Below are 20,768 nucleotides of genomic sequence, written 5' to 3'. Positions count from 1 at the left end.
CAAATCGGCAAGGCTCTCACTCGCCTGACTTGCTTAATTTCAGTGCCTGCCTGCTGATCTCGCTGCAGGCATGATGAGAAAATGTCCCAGAATAAGACTTGTGGTCCAAAGTCAGACGGCCTCAGCTACTCCAGGAGCAGCCAAGCTAAGCGGTATCCAACCTCAGAGGCAAGGGACACAGAAGTGTTGTCTAGGATCCTTCCTTGCTTCCTGAAAGTCAGGAAGAAAATAGCAGTCACACCTGCTTCTCCTTGCCATTCCTTGTTTTTTTTCAGGGTCTGTGGGCAGTTCAGGCTGGAGGCAATGATCAGCAGGAAGAGGAAAGGCTGAGAACTAGCACTGACCCTTCACTCCGTAGTAAGCCCTCTGCCAGGCTTTTCGCATTGACTCCTCAACTTCTTTCTTACATGAAACGTTGACTTTATCTTTATGCCTATTTAATATTTGGGGAATCTGAGGCTCCAAAAGGTTAAGAAAATTCCCCAGGGTGGTTGATAGAGCCAGGAGTCTAATCCAGGTTTGATTCTCTTCATACTCTGTCCTCACTGCACCAAACACTGCCTCCCTAGAAAAGCCATTGTGATATTTTCTTTTCTTTAATTGCCTTTTTTTTTTTTTCAATTTTCTTTAACCATCTTCCCCATGTCCAACCTACTGTGAGACCTGTTCCCTCTGACAGATGCTGTGGTATGCATTTCAAAGCTGAGTTTCACAGCAGAGGGAAAACTGCTGTTTGAAGATCAGGCAACAGAGGAAGGGAGAGCAAGAAGGGAATTGTCCCTGGCTGATTCCCGGGCAGCCAACAGTCCCTCGTGACTCAGCAGGCCAGCTTGTGTCACAAGCACTGTGACCCCTGCTTACCTCCTCCAACCTTGCACCAGCTCTGGTCCCAGAGGTCTATGTGTAAAATTTCCCCTTGCCCAGCAAAATGACTAGAGCTTTCAGAAGTGACTCCTTCTGTAAATTGGTGCAGCCACTGTGGAAAACAGTATGGAATTCCTTTAAAAATTGAAAATAGAACTACCGTATGATCCAGCAATCCCACTCCTGGGCATTTATCCAGAAAAGACTCTCAAAAAGATACATACACTTCATGGGGTTTCTCTGGTGGCTGAGCGGTAAAGAATCTGCCTGCCAGTGCATGAGACACAGGTTCAATCTCTGATCTGGGGAGATCCCACATGCCACAGAGCAGCTAAGCCTGTATGCCTCAACTGTGCTCTAGAGCCTGGGAGCCACGGCTACTGAGGCCATGTGCTGCAGCTACTGAAGCCCACATGCCCCAGAGCCTGTGCTCTGTAACAAGAAAAGCCACCACAATGAGAAGTTTATATACCACAACTAGGGAGTAGCCCATGCAGCCTGAAGACCAAGCACAGCCAAAAGTAAACAGAATTGTTTTAAAGAAGATACATACACCCCAATGTTCATAGCAGCACCTTTTGCAACAGTCAAGACATGGAAGCAGTCTAAATGTCCATCGACAAATGAATAGATAGGTATGTGACACACACGTACACACACACACAAACACACATGCACAGATACAATCACTCAGCCATAAAAAAAGAATGAAATAATGCCATTTGCAGCAACACGGATGGACCTAGAGATTCTCATATTAAGTAGAGTAAGTCTGGCAGACAGATATCGTATATCACTTATATGTGGAATCTTAAAAAATGACACAGATAAACTTATTTACAAAACAGAAACAGGCTCACAGATATAAAAAAGCAAACTTATGGTTATCAAAGGGGAGTGGGGGAAAGATAAAACAGGAGTTTGAGATTAACAGATATCCACTACTATATATAAAATTGATAAACTTCTATTATATATTATAGGGAACTATATTCAAAATCTTGTTATAACCTATAGTGCAAAGAGTATGTAAAAAGAACGTATTTATGAATAAAACAATCACTTTGCTGTACACCAAATGCTAGCACAACATTGTAAACCGATTATACTTCAATGAAAAATTAAAAACTGGAATGAAATAAATAAAAATAAATCAGTAGTCCTTGGAATTGTTAGATGAAATATTTAGATATTCTAGAAAAGTCTCTAAAGCCCATCATTCAAATTTAAGACAAAATTTATAGTTGCCTGTGTATGTATAGCACAGGGAGTCATAGTCATTTTCTTGAAATACCCTATAATAGAAAAGAATCTGAAATAGAATACACACACACCCCCGTGTATGTGTGTGTATATATATAAGTATACCTAAATGAAATGACCCTCTCTTATGCTCAGTCCTGGTCAGAATTTTTCTTTTTAAAATTTTGTTTATTGTTATTATTGTTGTTGCTCTTCTTCCCTTGCCTCCTTCCCACATCTAGGGGCCCTTGCTCATCCAGGCACCCATCTCTTCCCTGCTCTGCTCAGCCACTTGCTAACTGCTCTCTCCCCTCTGTCCCATCTCCACACGGCTGATGGATCTGTCTTATGTAAGCACACTTCCAATATGTTCCAAGCAACAAGTTTTTCCTCCTGCTTATTTTTATCTCTCAAAACTTGCTAAGTTTCATCATCTATGCATTTGAATAATGGGACAATTACATGGTTATTGAGAGCTATTCATTTTTTCCTGTCAGTGTCTAGATATGGGGGATTTGTGATATAGATGCTTAGCATCTAATTATTTTATCTACTCTCTATTTCTACATCTATATTATAGAACCTTTAAGGCTAAGATTCCCTTTGAAAATTTCCCTAAGTACCCCCAGATCTGGGAGCACAGGAAATGGCCACAAGTTGACCTGGTCCTCTGTCACCTACTGACCCTTGCTGCCCAGCCCACCCAAGTTCCGTATGTTTAATCCCCCAATCCTGCCAAACAGGACTGTGGGGCATGTGACAGATTTCATTGCCAGCTGGGGGCTGGCCAGTGACAGGTTTGATAAATCCAACCTCGGGAGAATTTTATGGAGCTGGTGACTGGTCATCATTCCTGCTCACTCCATCAGCAAAGCTTTGGGGGCCCTTGTTTTTTGACCTCCTTGTCGTTGAGTCCCGTCTCCATTAGCTCCCCACGAGTTTGCTTGGATTGCCTCCACCCAACCTGCTCCCAGGCTGTGTTTATAGCCTCTGCTCCCACTTCACTTTCCTTTACCCATCCCCGCCAAGCTGGGTCTCCCGTAGTTGACAGAACAAAGAAGAACAAAGACACCGCTCTAACTTTTTTTTCAGGCTTCCCTGGTGGCTCAGATGGTAAAGCGTCTGCCTGCAATTCAGGAGACCCAGGTTCAATCCCCAGGTCAGGAAGATCCTCTGGAGAAGGAATTGGCAACCCACTCCAGTTCTGTTGCCTGGAAAATTCCATGGACAGAGGAGCCTGGTAGGCTACAGTCCATGGGGTCGCAAAGAGTCAGACACGACTAAGTGACTTCACTTTCACTTTTTCTGCTCTGTTTATTTGCTCAGATTGACCCACTTCTCCTGGAACACTCTTTCCTCACATTGTCATACTGAGAGATTTTAACTGTTTTCCCAGTCCCACCTTGAGAACTTGGGGAGACTTCCTGCTTTTACTGTCTTACATAAGCCACCACAGCAATCTGGACAAAATATAACACATTACTACATCTCATGTATGACAGATGCTGAGAAGTTAGCCTTTTCTTTGAGGAACTTGCATCTCTTAGAGGTTGGGGAGCTGGTCTGGGAAGGTCATCATGGTTCTGTAACTATTCCTGTCCCCACTAGCCAAGGAGAAGACTTGTGTCAGAACTGGGTGAAGCTTAAGGTCCCTTATGATGTGATTTCCCACTAAGAGTGTACTCTGGCCTCCTTTGCTGTGCAACCAGAGCATCAGAGCCCATCTCTGAAGACTATGGATTTCTCTGGATTGCTCCTCTTCTTCCTGTGGAGGCTAGTAGAGGAAGGAGCTTGATATTTGCAATGCCCCAGGGCTGGCACTATAAATTTACTGAAAGTCCTCAAGGCCCCATCTCTTTTCTTGTTAAAAAGAATGCAGTAACAGCAGTGAGAACTGGAGAGTCATGAGGTGACTGAGTGCTTTGTACCCAGACCATCCCCAGGGTGGTATTAGGATGAGGCAGATCAAATAGAACTGGCAGGGTTTTCTGTCAGCCTTTTCAGGAAAGGCAATTTGCAAGCCTCCTGCCTCTGAAGCTATTAAGGGCAGAGCCACAGAGGGGAGGGACCAGGCAGCCTTGAAGAGAGCCAACCGCAGGAAGTGTTCCTCCAACCTGGAAGCCTCTGCAGGAGACCATGTGGAGGAGACCCAGGACCTGCCTCCTGATGAGAAAATCACCATGGGAACCTTTGTGGTGAAAGCATCCAAACCCATCAGCCAAAGACTGAAACTCTTCCCTGGTGGCTCAGATGGTAAAGAATCTGCTTGCGATGCAGGAGACCTGGGTTCAGTTCCTGGGATGAGAAGATCCCTGGAGAAGGAAATGGCAACTCGCTCCAATATTCTTGTCTGGAGAATTCCCATGGACACTGGAGCCTGGCAGGCTACACTCCATGGGGCACAAAGAATCAGACCTGACTGAGCAGCTTTCACTTTCAAAGACTGAAACATGCTATCACCCTTACCTTCTGCCAAATGATATCCTTGCACTGATTTCCTAGCTGCAAAAGAAAATTCCCGATAGGTCCCTGTCTTAATGCTATAAAATGAGGGGCTGCACTGATCTGATTTAGAACAATTGAGAAGACGTTCCAGGGACAACAGTGCTTGCAAGCTTTTGCATCACCACAAGGAAGTTGAATTTCTATTAAAAAAAAAAGACGTTGTTCTGCTCGCGATTCAGCCAAAATGTGAAAGGTAAGAAGATGGAAGATGAAAGTTAGAAGGAGCTGCTCTCATATCCGCCTTCTTCCAGCCCTTCTTATTTTGCTGTCGATTAAGAATCCTGAGCACAGTTGGTGGATCTCACTCTTGCCCACCCCCAAGCTGTTTGTCCCCCTGTGGCTTCCTCTTTATTCTCCATTGGAGCCTTTGCCTCTCAGCCAACTTGCAGCTCTCCAGGATGGCACCAGAGAGGATTGTACATTTGGTTGAAAGCTGGTAATAAAACCAACCCTTGAAATTGCATCCTTTGCAATTAATTGCTTTTTTATCTGCACTCTTCATATGGCAGACAAAGACAGATTGCAAGAAAACAAGCCAATGTGATGATGATCAAGTTATCAAAAAAAAAAAAAAAAGGAAAGAAGGACTGACTAACTCTTCAGGGGAGGAACATGGCAGGAAGAAGTTTTGAAAGCCCCCACACTAGGGTAATAACAGAGTGGAGAGTTGGACCTTGAGCTGCTAATACATCTTGAGCTTAGATGAGCAATGAGTTTGTGCATGAGTTTGTGCTCATTAACTTACATTTACTGAGATGGAGAGGCAGTCTCAGGCAGTTTAGAGTGATTCTAAACTGGAAGAATCATCTGCCTTGCATTCTTTTGTTAACCAGAATCCTTCCCTTCTCCCTTTCTAAAATGTCTACTCCTTCCATTTTTTCGCTAATATTTTGTACCAGGATTAGTAAAAGAACAAAACAAAACAACAGATCTAAACCCTTCCAAGAAGGCATCTGGGGAGGTCATGACAGAGGATTAGAGACAAGCACTGCTCTCCTAAAACTAGTTCAGATATTCTTTTCTGCCCCCTGATCATTCTCCTTCTCTCTTTCTCTAGATTTGGCACTGCTGGCGAAAGCTGTGGATGCTTTCTCTGATGTGACAGGTAGCAGTGATAGATCTCAGTTCTGTGTTCTGACAGTCAAAAGAAACCTTGGAGCTGGAGACAGACAGGGAGGGAAATAAATCTTATTTAGGTGCTGCCACCACTATGAATTGTATTAAAGGACATTGACTCATTCTACACAGAAAGCCTTCCACTGGTGGCTGAGATAGTCACTGGGTGGGAAAAAAAAAAAAAAAAAGGTTTGGGTAGCACTCTCTATTTTGTGGAGGAAAACTTTGCTGTCAGACTCTGCAGGTTTAATGAACACATTAACTTGGATTGCTGTGAGTTGTTTTCTCCTTTTCTTGGTGTGACATCAGGCTGGACAATTAAATTCTTAGAGAGGAAAGGTTTGAAGTAGGAGGTGGAATATACAGAGCAGCTCTTTCTAGGGGTGAATATATAAGACCCTGGCTGCAAGTCCTTGGGAATTTCAAATGTGCTGATATTTATAGTTTTGTTTGTTGGTTTTAGGTACAGGCCTCTAGCTATGGATCCATGGAAGTAAAACATCGTCCTCTGCTAAATTACCTTTGTCTGTTCTTTGGGAAACCTGAGTGTTTTACTAGGTAGATCCATCACTAGGGAATTTTCATGATGTAAAGTCAATACTTTATTTCCCCACCTTGGTCTTCTACTATGTACAAGGCAATGTATAGATACAAAAAGATGGAATTCCAGACACATAAAAACTTTGTGATCTCATCAGAGAGGGAAGGGATGATCTCAGCTATTTTAGAGTGAGTTTAGATGGGTAGGGATTTCTGTCTTGCATTATAAAAGGCTCTCTTGAAAGGCTACTAAGAAAGTTAAATATATGGACTATAGTTTGATAGCATTTCTTGTACCATAGTTCTTTGGAAATGAGGCCTCTAGAAAATCTCAGTGTGTAGGAGAGGGTTCATAGAAAAGATGTCCTCTCGTCTGGACCTAAAAAGAAGACTGGCATTGTGGTAGGCAAGCCTTGAAGCCACCTCTGCCAGAGTGGGTAGCACCAGGGAAGGCATGGCAGGGGGCATGTGCCCAGGTGGGAATGGAAAAGGGAGAAGACACGAGAGGGGACCTTTTGAGATAGGAAACTATAAAAAATGTCACTGAGCTGAATAAGAGAGGCTTGGTTTATTGGATTGTTTGATGTACCCACTGCTTGAGGGGCCTCTAGATGCTCACAAATAACAAAGCATCTCCTTGAAGAGGATAAAAACAAATATCATGGGACATACCTGACTGGTCCACAGGTTCTGAATCCAAGCCTAGAGGGATCAATTTAAAAAGACATAGAGGAAAACACACACACACACACACGTAGATGCTGGCACCCAACAGTTCCTCACTGTGATGAATTTTATGTGAAGACAGAGGTAGCAATCCCTTGGTGTAGCTGTAGGAGAGCTCAGAATTTATATATGATTTTCAGAATATATATGAGTCTAGCCTTCACACAGAATTATTATTTCAAACCACCCTGATTCTCTTATATTTGCATAAATCTTTGTATATAAATATAGATACTAACATGCATTTATAAATAGCTATAGGGCATACACAGTGGCATGATTTCTGTTCCCTTTGAACTCATAGAAAGCAGTGCAGCTCTGGGTTTTAATTAAAAAAAAAAAAAGATGGTGCAAGAGCAGAGGAAGCCACAGACACTCAGGATCAAATGATCACTGTTCTGATCCAAGTTTGAATATTAAAATGCAAGTGTTCGGGACATAGTGGGAAGCAGGACATGCACCCTCTGTCTGCTTGGCGTCTGAATTAAGAGGGAAGATGTTGTTGTGTCTTCTGTTATCCCATGAGGGGAACTGTCTCCCCTTTCTCCTCAGCACTCTTAAAATGAATCAAGCATGAAATGTACCCAGGAAGCCTCCCCCCAACCCAGGCTTTGTAGGGCAAGGAAAAATAATAAGACTTGAAAGGAAAAGTCACAGATTCTTCTTGGCTGAATGCCCAAATACTGTGTAGCTGGGGCCAAGGGAGCGCCTCGCTTTGGTAGCCAAATACTTCAGCCTCTTTTTTGACTTCAGGATGTGTTTTGATCCAGTGTACACAATGTCGTAGCAGGCTCTTCCAAGGGTCAGTAAATCCTCACTTGAGCTGACTTACTTCTTGGACATGCCTGGTACATCTGCAGCCGCGGTGAGTCACTTGGTGAGTCATTTGACCCTCCATTGAGCGCCGAGGCTGGAGAGGGCGGACAGTCATGGTACTCAGTACACAGTGACTCACCATCCATTCACTGTAGGATCTGGCACGCGCAGTGGTGGATGACTGGGATGTGAGTGGGTTACAGACCAGGCACACAGCAGAAAGGAGATGTTCCAAAATGATATTTTCAAATCATCCAGCCAAACATCCGTGGGAACCGGAATGCCTCAAGCAATAGGAATCTCTGGGCTGCCATCAGAGGACACTTCTAGAAGCAAAAGAACAAGAACAACAAAAACAAGGAAAAACACAAAGAAAGGTTCCTGTAAAACCATCCTGGTGCTGTGAGACCACTGGAGAGGAGCAGGAGTAGGAGTGAGCCAACAATGAAGAGCAAGATAGAAGAGAAGAAAGACACTTGGAGGGGAAGGAGTATGCGGAGGGTTAGACCCTGGGTCATGAGCAGTGTTTCTTTGTGGTTGCCCTTGGACAGCACTGTAGCAAATGGACTTGAAATCTCCCCGGCTGTGTAAGCATTGGCAAAATGGCCATAATAGCTGTATATATTACTGGGAGGGATGGTATGTGGATTAAATGAAGGAATGCATGAGAAGCACTTGAATTATAGTAAAAGCTTAGTCCATGTGGGCTGCTGTTAGAGCCTAAAGTTCCTCTATTCTCTGTTTAAAAAGACATCAACTGGCTCCTTCTGCCAGCACGACCGGATTTTCTTCTCCCTAACTTGTCATTCAAAGCCTTTTCAAGTTGCCAGTTCAGTTCAGTTGCTCAGTTGTGTCCAACTCTTTGCAACCCCATGGACTGTAGCACGCCAGACTTCCCTGCCCATCACCAACTCTCAGAGTTTGCTCAAGCTCATGTCCATCGAGTCAGTGATGCCATCCAACCATCTCATCCTCTGTTGTCCCCTTCTCCTCCTGACTTCCATCTTCCCCAGCATCAGGGTCTTTTCCAATGAGTCAGTTCTTCACATCATGTCTCCAAAGTATTGGAGATTCAGCTTCAGCGTCAGTCCTTCCAATGAATATTCAAGACTGATTCCCTTTAAGATGGTCTGGTTTGATCTCCTTGCAGTCCAGGGGACTCTCAAGAGTCTTCTCTAACACCACAGTTCAAAAGCATCAGTTCTTTGGTGCTCAGCTTTCTTTATGGATCAACTCTCACATCCATACGTGACTACTGGAAAAAGCATAGCTTTGACTACATGTGCCTTTGATAAGCCACATTTATTCATATACCATCCCTGATTTTCTCACTTCTTATCCATGTTATTCCCTTTGTGAGTCCTGCTTGTCTTCTCTTTGTCAGTTTGAATTCTGCCATTCATTCACATCCATGGTGAATCACCATACATCTCAGAAGCATCCCTAATTGATTTCTGAATCCCCTTCCTTTGAATTCCTTCATCTGGTGATTGCATGCATTGCTCATTATTTTTTGTCAGATTTGGGTTATATTATTGGCTTTCTGAGAGCCAGGTCTAGATTTTGGACTTCTTTGTATTTCAGACAACAGTCTGCATATTCCAGGGCAAGTAATACAGCTTACCAGGCAGAATGGGGTATGAATCCCAATTTATTTTAATATTTAGAGGGCATGTGATTTCCAACAAATCACTTAATCTTTGTGAGCTTCAGTTTGCTCAACTATAAAATGGAAATATCAATGTCTTGCAGGATCTATATGGAGAATAGAAATGATACATGGGGCACTCATCTGGCATAGGAAGGGTGATTAATAAATGGAAGACGTTATTATTATTATCATTATCATTAATCCAGTGAATCATGTTTTATGCATTCAGTGTACCATGACGTCCTGGTGCTGAATATTTTGTCTTCTCTACAGTTATACAGCTCTGCTGAATTTGGGAGAAGGTGGCAGCTTATCCAGGAAGCGGTTGTTCCAAACAGATTCTACTGGTAAGTCTCACTCTGTTAACTAGCAAATGGAGATATCACCCGAGAAAATGAGCGTTGAAATCTTCCCACCCAGAGCTCTCACATGACGTCTGTTCTTATTGGGATATACCCACATTCTGTAGGGCAGAAGGGGACATTGGAGTGGTAAACACGGCAAGGGATTGTTAAAGCAGTATCATAAATTACTTTTAAAAAATGAGATCAATGGCAGCAAGAGCGATGAAAATGTTGTTTTGTTATATTTTGATGAAACTTTAAGACAGACACTTTAAAACATTTTAATAGTGATTTTTTTATTACTAAAAGCATTATACACATATATAATACATGTTCAAATTAAAGACTTTCAGTGTAAATAACTAGATCTTAATTAGTCTAAAAGCAGATCATCTTCCGATTCCTGATTTCGACTCTTTTAAGTATTCTTTTCATCATATGGTACGCAACCAATGTTTGCGTTAGTTAGTTTCTTTAGTTAGTTAGTTAGTTAGTTAGTTAGTTAGTTTCTCACTTCTCCTTCCATAAACATTCTATGAATACCTAAGCATGTGCAAATACAAAACATTCTAGTTAATGTTGATATTACTTATCAATCCCTTTTGAATTTACAGCCTAAACCATATAAAAGATGCGATTCTGTCTTGCCCTAATTTATCTAACCTGCCTATGGAATAGACATCTAGGTTACTTCCAGATTTCTGCTGGTATTAACAGTGGTCTGTGGAACTAGCTCAAACAAGAGTTTAAATATCCTTTGTTCACGTCATTGAGAATTACTGGGGCAATGACCTTTTAGAAGCTAGTGAGTTTCCTACAACCAGGACAGTGAAAGTTGCCTCCCTTTTATTCCTCTTAAAATCACACTATCTTTCATCAGCCTTCCAACTTCCATGTACCTAATAGCTTCCCTCACCACTCCAATTCTCTCACTTCAAAGAGGAATGCATTTTTATTTTTCTTATTCTCAAACACAGCCCTAAGACTCCTGTGGGAGGTGAAAGCCAGAGAACAGATAAATCTCTTAACACTAGTGAAACTGCCTGAAAAAGTGAAAGACAAGTCATTTGCAAACAAACTGGCTCAAAGATAACACAAAGAGACTTCTATACGGAAAGATACCTTTTCTCCCATCACAGAGACGTTGATAACTAAATAGGGTTTCTGTTGCATAGAAGTCACCCACCTCTTCACTGCTGCTTCCACTCAGGAATGACTGAAGCTTTGTTTTTGGCATCTAAATTGGCTTCTCCCTTCTCTGGGAAAACAGTTCTAACTGTCACTGAATCTCCCTTTTCTGATTAGCATTTCTTCTTTTCCTCAGTTATTCATTTTGTTTCTTATGCACGAGACACTTTGCATCTCCATGTGCATCTCCTTATAAATTATAAAGTCACTTTTTTGGAAAGAGGGTCCATGGGTTTTGTTTATTTTCATTTCCTCCTTTATACTGGGTGTTATATGTTCATAGAATAAATAAATAATGATATGCACAGAATAAATAAAGACTAAAATAAATCAATGTGGTTCCCCTAAGTTAACCTGGAAATGGACTCAATGCTTCACCAATGAGAAAGCATGAGAGACTGATCTTTAGGTCCTGCTTCCAAGTAACTGAAAACATTTGCACATGGACCAAGCAGTGGAAGGTAAAAACTTCATGAAAGTCTGGAGAGAAGTTTGTTCCAACTGACAGAAACAAAGAAAAACACTGATCAAAAAAAAAAAAAAAAGGAAAGTAAGATGAGAGAATTTCCCATGTCAAGTGGTACATGGTACACAGTATTTTCCAGCTCACTGAGGGCTAATTTACACACATTTTGGGGATGAAAAACAATTCCATCATTGCTTTGGCTGATAGTAATTGAAAACCCATTATTTCTTCTTGGAATGGGGATCTTCCATCGGTGACCAAATGTTATTATATAAATATTGTTATACAAATTTTATTTATTATACAAATATTATACCAAGTCCTTGTAACCACATGTCATATCATTATCTTTATAAAAACATATATAAATTCTAATTAATCTGTCTGCTGAGTGAAATAAATGATACCCCTCCTCTGCCTTTGGGAATAGAGACCTCTTCTCCATTCAAGCTCTGACATTGTGATAGGCATTATTCAAACTTAAGCAATGTAATTCTCAGAGCAATTTTATGAAGTAAGCCTTGCATTATCATCCCTAACAGAAAAGGAATCTTTGGCATGGAGAGGTTAAATAATTTAGCCAAGGTCACCCAGCCAGAAAGCAGCAAAGCCAGGATTAAGATTCGGGCAGAATGGCTTCAGAGCCCATAAGCTACTGAATCAATGGGCTCTGCCACTTCTTGGAACTCTTCTGGGCTGGAGCTATGAACTCTGGAAATCTGGCCTGTTTTAGGCAGATGAGTAGAAAACCCAAGGCTCTTTTGGCCACCATGCCTGTGTGTGTATCCCTCCAACTGGGCTTGGAAAATGGGCCCTCTGGACTTTCCAGAGAAAGCATGAGACCTTGTAAATTGCACAGTGCACATGACTGTTGATGAAATATATTGGTCTCTGGCTACATGGTCTGTATTTTCTGACTCTGAGGATCTTCCTATGGCTTGCAGAAAGGTGTCAGTCGAAGCAATATTTGTTAGACTCTTGGAAATCAGTTTTTTTTTTTTTATTATATGAGAACTATTGGGCTATCTAGGATTATTCAGCAAGCTTAATTGAAAGAAGCTCTCTTTAATCATTTCTGCTTAAAGCCTGGCTGTGGGAGTGTAGAGGGGACTGAGGGGAACTTTTATAGGGCTGAACTTACATGTGACACTGGATAATAACATAGCATTTCCCATGGAGAAAAATGAAGATGAATTCATATCTTTTCCTCGTCACCTAGTGCACTTAAGGCATATCTTTATTTTTGGTGGTAATAGTACTCCTACCCCTGGAAGTAGTCAGTGGTAATTGCAAAGCAGTTTTGGAATGTAAGAACTTATCCTTATGTTTATGGTGATTGTTCGTAGCACCATCATACTGACATACATATGAACTTTCTCCCGAGGAGTTTAAATTGCTTCCAAAATTGATTTGCATGTTTAGGGCATCTTATAAAATGTATCTTAGCACAATACTGCCTTAAATAGAATAGGTATATTTTTATTCAACTAACTGTTATAACGGTTTTGTTCTTTACTATATCAGAAATCAATTATACTGGGAGGCTATACAGCTGGGAATTTAAGGGGCTCAGAGATACTGAGGTATGAGTTCTAGCTTTGCCATTTACTCAGTAAGGAGTCATGAGTAAGTTTAATTCTGCATGCCCCTTTTTTTTCCCTCTGTAAAAAGATAATTAATACCTACTTAGTTAAATGAGATGTTTCTTGTGAATTGGTTATATGCCTGACACCTAAGAACTGTATTGAGTCCCTGCTGGCTTACAGTAATATTAACTGATTTTTTACATCTCTTAGTTTTGTTTTTCCCCCAAGTTGGCTTCATTCTCAAGTTAGATTTCACCATTTATTATAGCAATGATGGACATCATCAAATTTAGTCTTACAGTCTGACAGTTTGGAAACTCCATCAAACTGGTCTGCCTCTTTCCTCACATTTCCAGGGATTGAATCCAAGTAGTCTGGCTTGGATCAGAGCTATATAAGATGGTTCATTACTAATGTAGGTCAGACACATATCTTTTCTGGGAATTGAAATAGGAGGTGGTATAGAGTCTTAGTCAAACTACATAGCTCAAGGATGGAGGAGAGAAGATTCCTAAAGAGGAAGAAAAAAAGATTCTGTTATCATAAAATAAAAAGATAGATTTTCATTAGGGAGAAAATAAGATGGGAGAGCTAGGTGTCAGTAAGATAATGTTCCAGAATAGGGATATGTAATTGTTAAGTAACTGCAGTCATCTAGGTACATGATTTTGTTGTTATTCAGTTGTTAAGTCATGTCCGACTCTTTGTAACCCCATGGACTGCAGCATGCCAAACTTCCCTGTCCTTCACTATCTTCTAGAGTTTGCTCTGATTCATGTCCATTGAGTTGGTGATGCTATCTAACCATTTCCTCCTCTGCTGCCCTCTTCTTTTGTCTTCAGTATTTCCCGGCATCAGGGTCTTTCCCAATGAGTCATCTCCTTGCATCAGGTGACCAGAGTATTGGAGCTTCAGCATCAATCTTTCCAATGAATATTCGTGGTTGATTTCCTTTAGGATTGAGTGGTTTGATCTCCTTTCGGTCCAAGGGACTCCCAAGAGTCTTCTGCAGTACCACAATTTGAAGGCATCAGTTCTTCTGCACTCAGCTTTTTTTTATGGTCCAACTCTCAAAACCATACATGACTGCTGGAAAAATCATAGTTTTGACTATATGGACCTTTGTTGGCAAATCGATGTCTCTGCTTTTAATACGCTCTCTATTTCAAGGAGCAAGCATCTTTTAATTTTCATGGCTGTAGTCACCATCTGCAGTAATTTTGGAGCCCAGGAAAATAAAATCTATCATTGCTTCCACTTTTACCCATCTATTTGCCATAAAGTGATGGGACTGGATGCCATGATCTTAGCTTTTTGAATGTTGAGTTTTAAGCCAGCTTTTTTACTCTCCTCTGTGAAAGAGGGTGAACCTCATCAAGAGTCTCTTTAGTTCCTTTTCATTTTCTGCCATTAGAGTAGTATCATCTGTATCGCTGAAGTTGTTGATATTTCTCCTGGCAATCTTGTTTCCAGCTTTCGATTCGTCCAGCGGACATTTCACATAATGTACTCCCTTATAAGTTAAATAAACAAGGTCACAATACAGGATCGTACTCCTTTCCCAATTTTGACCCAGTCCATTGTTTCATTTAAGGTTCTAACCATTGCTTCTTGACCTGCAAACAGGTTTCTCAGGAGACAGGTAAGGTAGTCTGGTATTCCCATCTCTTTAAGAATTTTCCACAGTTCATTGTGATCCACATAGTCAGAGGCATTAGCATAGTTAATGAAAAAGTGAAAGTCGCCTAGTCGTGTCCCACTCTTTGTGACCCCATGGACTGTACAGTCCATGGAGTTTTCCAGGCCAGAATAGTGGAGTGGGTAGCCTTTCCCTTCTCCAGGGGATCTTCCCAACAGAGGGATCGAACCCAGATTTCCCATAGTACAGGCTTTACCAGCTGAGCCACAAGGGAAGCCCAGTGAAGCAGAAGTAGATGTTTTTCTGGAATTCCCTTGCTTTCTCTGCTAATTTGATCTCTGATTCCTCTGTCTTTTCTTTCTTTTTCTTTTTTTTTTAATTAATTTATTTATTTTAATTGGAGAATAGCTGCTTTCGAATATTGTGATGGGTTTTGCTATACAACAGCATGAATCAGCCATAGGTATACATGTGTCCCCCTAATCCTGAACCCCCCGCCCCCTTCCCTCCCCATCCCATACCTCCTGGTGTCACAGAGCACCAGCCCTGGAAGCCCTGCTTCATGCATTGAACTTGCACTGGTTGTACTAGGTCTTACCTCTGGAAGGTCTCAGTTCACATACTGCTGTAGCCTAGCTTGAAGGCACATGATAAGTCACACCATTTGATCCTCACAACAAGATTGTGGGGTAGGGATTTTTATTCCCTTGTTGATGAAATAGAAAAATGATATAGTTTATGCAACATAACATGTAGTATACCAAATTTTGAAACTTGGTCTATCTAGATCCATGACGCTTGCTTGCAACAGTAAAGATCAGCCCAAAATTCAAGAGTTATGTGTGTGCTCAGTCATTTCATTTGTGTCTGATTCTTTGTGAACCCCTTGTATCCCTCCAGAATAACTGTTAGTTTAACAGTTCAATGGGACTTCCCTGGTGGTTCAGATGGTAAAGACTCTGCCTGTAACACAGACAGCCCAGGTTCGATCCCTGGGTGGGGAAGATCCCCTGGAGAAGGAAATGGCTACTCACTCCATTATTCTTCCTTGGAGAATCCCATGGACAGAGGAGCCTGGGGGGCTACAGTCCATGGGGTCCCAGAATCGGACACAACTGAATGACTAACACACAAACACACACTTTCTAACAATTTAATAGATAAAAACCAAAGTATTGCATTTAATACTGAAGAAGACTGTGGAAAGGAGAACCAGTGGTGCCCACATGCCTTGCATAAGTGAAGCTTCTGTCAGAAACCAAGTTTACTATTTAAGAAGTTGATGAATATGGTTTGTTGGAATATGATTCAAATTTAGGATAAAGGAATGGAAGGTAGTTTTCATTATAAACCACTCGGCAATCTATTGGGCTTCCCTGTTAGTAAATTGGTAAAGAATCTGCCTGCAATGCAGGAGATCTGGGGTTCGATCCCTAAGTCAGGAAGATGCCCTGGAGAAGGAAATGATAACCCACTCCAGTGTTCTTGTCTGGAGAATCCCATAGACAGAGGAGCCTGGCAGGCTACAGTCCATGGGATCACAAGAGTCAGACACAACTTAGTGACTGAACCAGTATAGCAATCTATTATCTATGCAAAAGACAAGGCAGTCTTAGAGCTGTTTCACTTAATTTAAAATAGACTCGAGCATACCACCTCATTCAAGCAACATATTGATTATGTTGTTCTGACATACAGGGGGCTGGCCGGAAACAGAGACAGCTAAATGGCGGATTACATATTTTTTTGTAACTAATTCACACATGAAAATTAAGAGTCGGCTTGACAGTAAACCTTCTGTTATTCTAGAATGCCATCCTTGTTTCAGTGATGTCCCTCAGGGGGTGTATGCCAGCTGTATTGTAGCAGAGGGATCCAGGAATATTTCTGGCTCCATTTTCAGTGTGTTTGAGCAAGTTTATACATTCTCATTTGTCCCTATGGTTCAATGTCAGTCAGTATCAATGACTTCCCATCCCACATCTTTGGCAACAAGTCTCATTTCTTGAGCACTTACTGTATGCCAACCTCTGTGCTGAGTGCTTTGCATATGTTGTCTTAAACAATCCCCAGAACAATGATGTGAAGTAATTTATTGATCAAAACTTCTTCAAAATATGTAATAGAAAAAGGAAACCTGTTTTAAGGGGGAAAAAAAGCAATATTGGCTCATGGATCTGAAAAGTAAGGTCTAACTTTTTCTAGACTCTACCTGATGCGGGGGCTCATTGCAATCATCAGTGTTCTCTTTCTGTTTGCTTGCTTCCAAAGGCATTCGATTTTTATTGGCATATGATTGGTTTACAGTGTTGTGCAAGTTTTAGGTATGGCAAAGTGATTCAGTTACACATGAGGTCATCAGCTCCTACCCAGGGTCCTTTCATCTAACCTCAGGCATAAGAGGCGGGTCCATAAACTTTCATTAATATATCTGGCTACCATCAGAAAACACTGCAGGACTTAAATAGTTTTCCTCTCTGATTCTGACTCATATCACTCCTACTCATCATCTAGTCTTTGTTGAATATTGCTGCCAAGCCTATTTCAGCATTTTATTTTGCCTTGTTTGACAGTTTGTTTTATATTCACCAGGTTACCATGTCACCATGACCCTACCTCTTCCTCCTTCAGATGTGCTGGCATTCAACCCAGCATCTCTAAGACCTCTAAGCCACTCTCACAAAAGGGACTTGAACGGGATAAGGCATGAGATAACTAACTCTTTTGTGTTTCCTCAGATGGATTTAATGGATTCAATAATAAAAGAACTCTCTCTACTTTTCCTTTCCCAGGTTTTGCAAATTGGAAATAGGGTAAAATCTAATGCTGTTACAAAAAAAAAAAAAAAAAACCCACACATTTATATATACACATATATATGTATATGAAGTGAAACTCTATGTTATCAAAATAACTAGAAGATATAATATGATTTTTTATAACATTAGGTTAGATAGAGTTACGGCTATTTTTCAAAGATGCTCTGCTGTAGTCTCCACTCACATCTGTGAAGCCAGTCATTTTCTGTAGAGAATAACACCATCACTCGCTTTCTGTTTTATGTGGGCCAGTAGTGCAACATCCCACCATTCAAAATCAGCTTTTTCTATAGGCTTCCATATTTCTGTATTCCCTGTGTCCTAGCCTTAGCACCTTAGAGTCATATTCAACTCCGCCGTTGTACTCACCTCCTCTTAAATCTCTGGGTTTCCAAGTCCCACAGGTTCTACCTCCAGGAAGTTTTACCTGCCAGCTGCTCTTCCACTCTCCCTAACATTATACTGACTCAGCACCACCTTCCCTCCCACTAGGAACAGTAAAAAAGCCTCTCCATCCATCTCCGCCTATCACACTACTGCCTCAGGAACCATGTACGCATTTCCCTGGTCAAGTATTTGTCTTATTTCTCATGGCTTAAAGCATAACATTAAGAAGAATAAGAATGTAACCTGGTTCTTACAAACCTGAGCTCAAATATACATTTTTCTGGCGCTTCTGCCATGCTCCCAATTCTGTGTGCCAAAATCTTAAAGGCTAAGTAAGTAATTCTAAGCACTGGTTAGTCTCTGTACCAATCTATACCTCTTATGTCTATGGTTTTAAACATATTCCTACCTGGGGATAAACTGTCCTTTTGTTTGTTTGTTTTTGCAGTGATTCATTTTTAATACCTACTATGTGTCAGGATATTTTTTTCTTTGAATATAAAGGTAATATGTGAGGGTCTTTATCATTATTAGGATCACACTATTGGACTGTTATGTCCTTTTACTGATGACTGCCTCTACTATGTAGCCTTCTTTGGTTCTGGCTTCTTACTTTTTTAGGCAGGAAGAATCTCTTCCTTTGAATTTAAATGTGATCATGTCACAAATAAAATGTAACACATCATAGTGTTGGTCGTATAACAGGTCTGTTTGTAGGATTCGTAGAAAGAACACAGTAGTAATAGTCACTCAGTTGTGTCCAACTCTTTTGCAACCCCATGGACTGTAGCTCACTAGGCTTCTCTGACCATGGAATTCTCCTGGCAAAAATGCTGGAGTGGGTATCTACTCCCTTCTCCAGGGGATCTTCCCAACCCAGGGATCGAAACTGGATCTCCTGCATTGCAGGCGGGTTCTTTACCGTCCGAACCAACAGGGAAGCCCTACAGCCATCATATGCAGCTTCTAATCTGAGCTTCACTATCTACTACCTGGGCGATCCTGAAAAACTGCTTCACCTGCCAGAGCTTACTTTCCTTCTTCCATATCTTATTTTGAGAATCTAAGATAGCATATTATGTTATTCTTAAGTAACTTAGCACTTAGTATATTCTTTGTATCTATCTTTTTGTTTCATTTGTTTCTCCTGCTAAAAACTAAGTTCCTTAAGGACCAACACTGTCTTTAACATATTTCTATCTTGTGTGCAAAAATAGATGGATATCATAGATCTTAGTGTGCACACACACATACATACCACACACACACACACACACACAAAGGCACACAAGGTAGTGAAATTCATCGACTATACATATACCTGTATATGTACAAACATAAACCTTTAGATTGAAACACATCTTGAATGGGCGTTATTTATCAGGAAATCATAATAGATAACCTGTTTTTCCTTCCAGTCTGAAAAGGTTAGATTTCTAAGCCATTGAAGCCATCAAAGTGTATATTGAAGGAGGGAGAAGGGGAATTCTGGATTAGTAAAAGGACCAGTTTTCTATGCAGTAGGTTATTTATTAACTCAACAGGCTGTCTTAAGGAGTCATGAGATCCATGTTAGCAGAGGAATTTAAGCAAAAACAAAATGGCTGCCTCCTAGACTGCTCTCACAGAGAGCTCTGCCAAAGAGTGTCGAGAGATCCTCTACATATTTCAGAATATGGAATTCAGACGAAGAAACCCTTCTTTCTTTGAAGTATGGACTTAATTCTCTCTTCTTTTGTACTCCTCATCGTCCCAGGCCGTCTCTTCTGTTCTGAGCCTCTGAGATGAACCATGTGTGTGGCTTGGGTAAGAGCAGAGAGAAGCAGCAGAAAATCATGCCCAAGATCACATACCAGGAGCTGCAGTGGGGCATTTCTGGTACCTGTACTAGGCATGCTGGATAAGAGGATTTTCATTATCCTTGAGAGGGTTGCTGTTTAATCTTTTTTTTTCCTGTTAATGAGCTCCACTTCAGTGCTATTTCCCTATCCACTTGCACCTTCCTCCACTTCTTAATCTCTTCCTATGATTAGCAGGTTTTCCCTACAAATTAAGTTAAATTTCCCCTGCTACACTCTGAGCCCATCACTTTTCTCATGACCTTCATTCACTAATGGCCATCATTGATTCCTGTCCTCCTTATCTTGATGACTTCTTGTCTCCAAGGACTGCAGCTCCTCCATCACTGAGCAGCTGAGAGTCACTCATTTCTCTAGATTCCCTCTGAGAACTCTTATGATGGCAGAGTACAAGAGATGGCAGTGAAAGGCCAAAAGAAAGGGTAACAATCCTCATAATGATGACTTCCTAATTTAGACTAATTAAAAAAAAAAAAAACTGACTAAGCTCTGGTGATTATGCCTCACTTAGTCTTCAAGTTCAAGAGCCTCTGGATGTGTCCAGTGTCTCCATATGTAGTTTCTATTGCTCAGTCACTGTCCACCTTTGTATGTTCTCTTTTGTCAGTGAGAAGTGGTGTTTGGTATTTCAGAGTAAGGGCTCTGGAGTCAGGATGCTTTTGTTAGAATCCTATTATCAAGGGTGTCACGATGAGCTGTTTAACTTCTTTAAGCCTTGTCATCCTCATCTGTATAATGGTTATCATAATAATGGCCTCCTCATATATTTGTTGTCAGGATTAAAATGAGATTCAATGTTAAAGTCTAAATACATGATGCATGATGAATAAATATTAACTATTATTTAAAAGAGGAATAGAGACAAGTTGGGTATTAATGAGTTTCTGAAATGTGGCCATCTCATTTTGATATTCAGTTTAATCCTCTATGGTTTCAATGGGCATTTTTAATGTGTGTGTGTGTTTTACACTTTTGTTGTGCCAGAATTTGGAACAATGGATCGAAAAGCAGCTTATAATT

The 20,768-nt window shown here is 41.0% G+C and overlaps 1 protein-coding gene across 6 annotated transcripts in view; it reads left to right on the top strand.

Moving 5' to 3' along the window:
- Nucleotides 1-20,768, top strand: part of SORCS1 (sortilin related VPS10 domain containing receptor 1) — a 576,007-nt gene that overhangs the window by 382,452 nt on the left and 172,787 nt on the right. For all 6 annotated transcript variants that reach the window (XR_015155388.1, XM_086377870.1, XM_086377867.1 and 3 more), the window contains exon 5: nucleotides 9,734-9,807. Coding sequence is in view for 5 of the 6 variants with exons in the window: in XM_086377870.1 (XP_086233996.1) it covers nucleotides 9,734-9,807 (74 nt within the window). In the remaining variant the exon portion in view is untranslated. The remainder of the gene's footprint in view (nucleotides 1-9,733; nucleotides 9,808-20,768) is intronic.

This window comes from Bos grunniens, chromosome 26 (genome assembly GCF_055505025.1).
Source record: "Bos grunniens cultivar Pamir isolate PY7600 chromosome 26, Bosgru_T2T1.0, whole genome shotgun sequence".
NCBI lineage: Eukaryota > Metazoa > Chordata > Mammalia > Artiodactyla > Bovidae > Bos > Bos grunniens.
The sequence above is the reverse complement of the archived record's forward strand: the minus strand, read 5'-3'. Positions and strand labels throughout refer to the sequence as shown.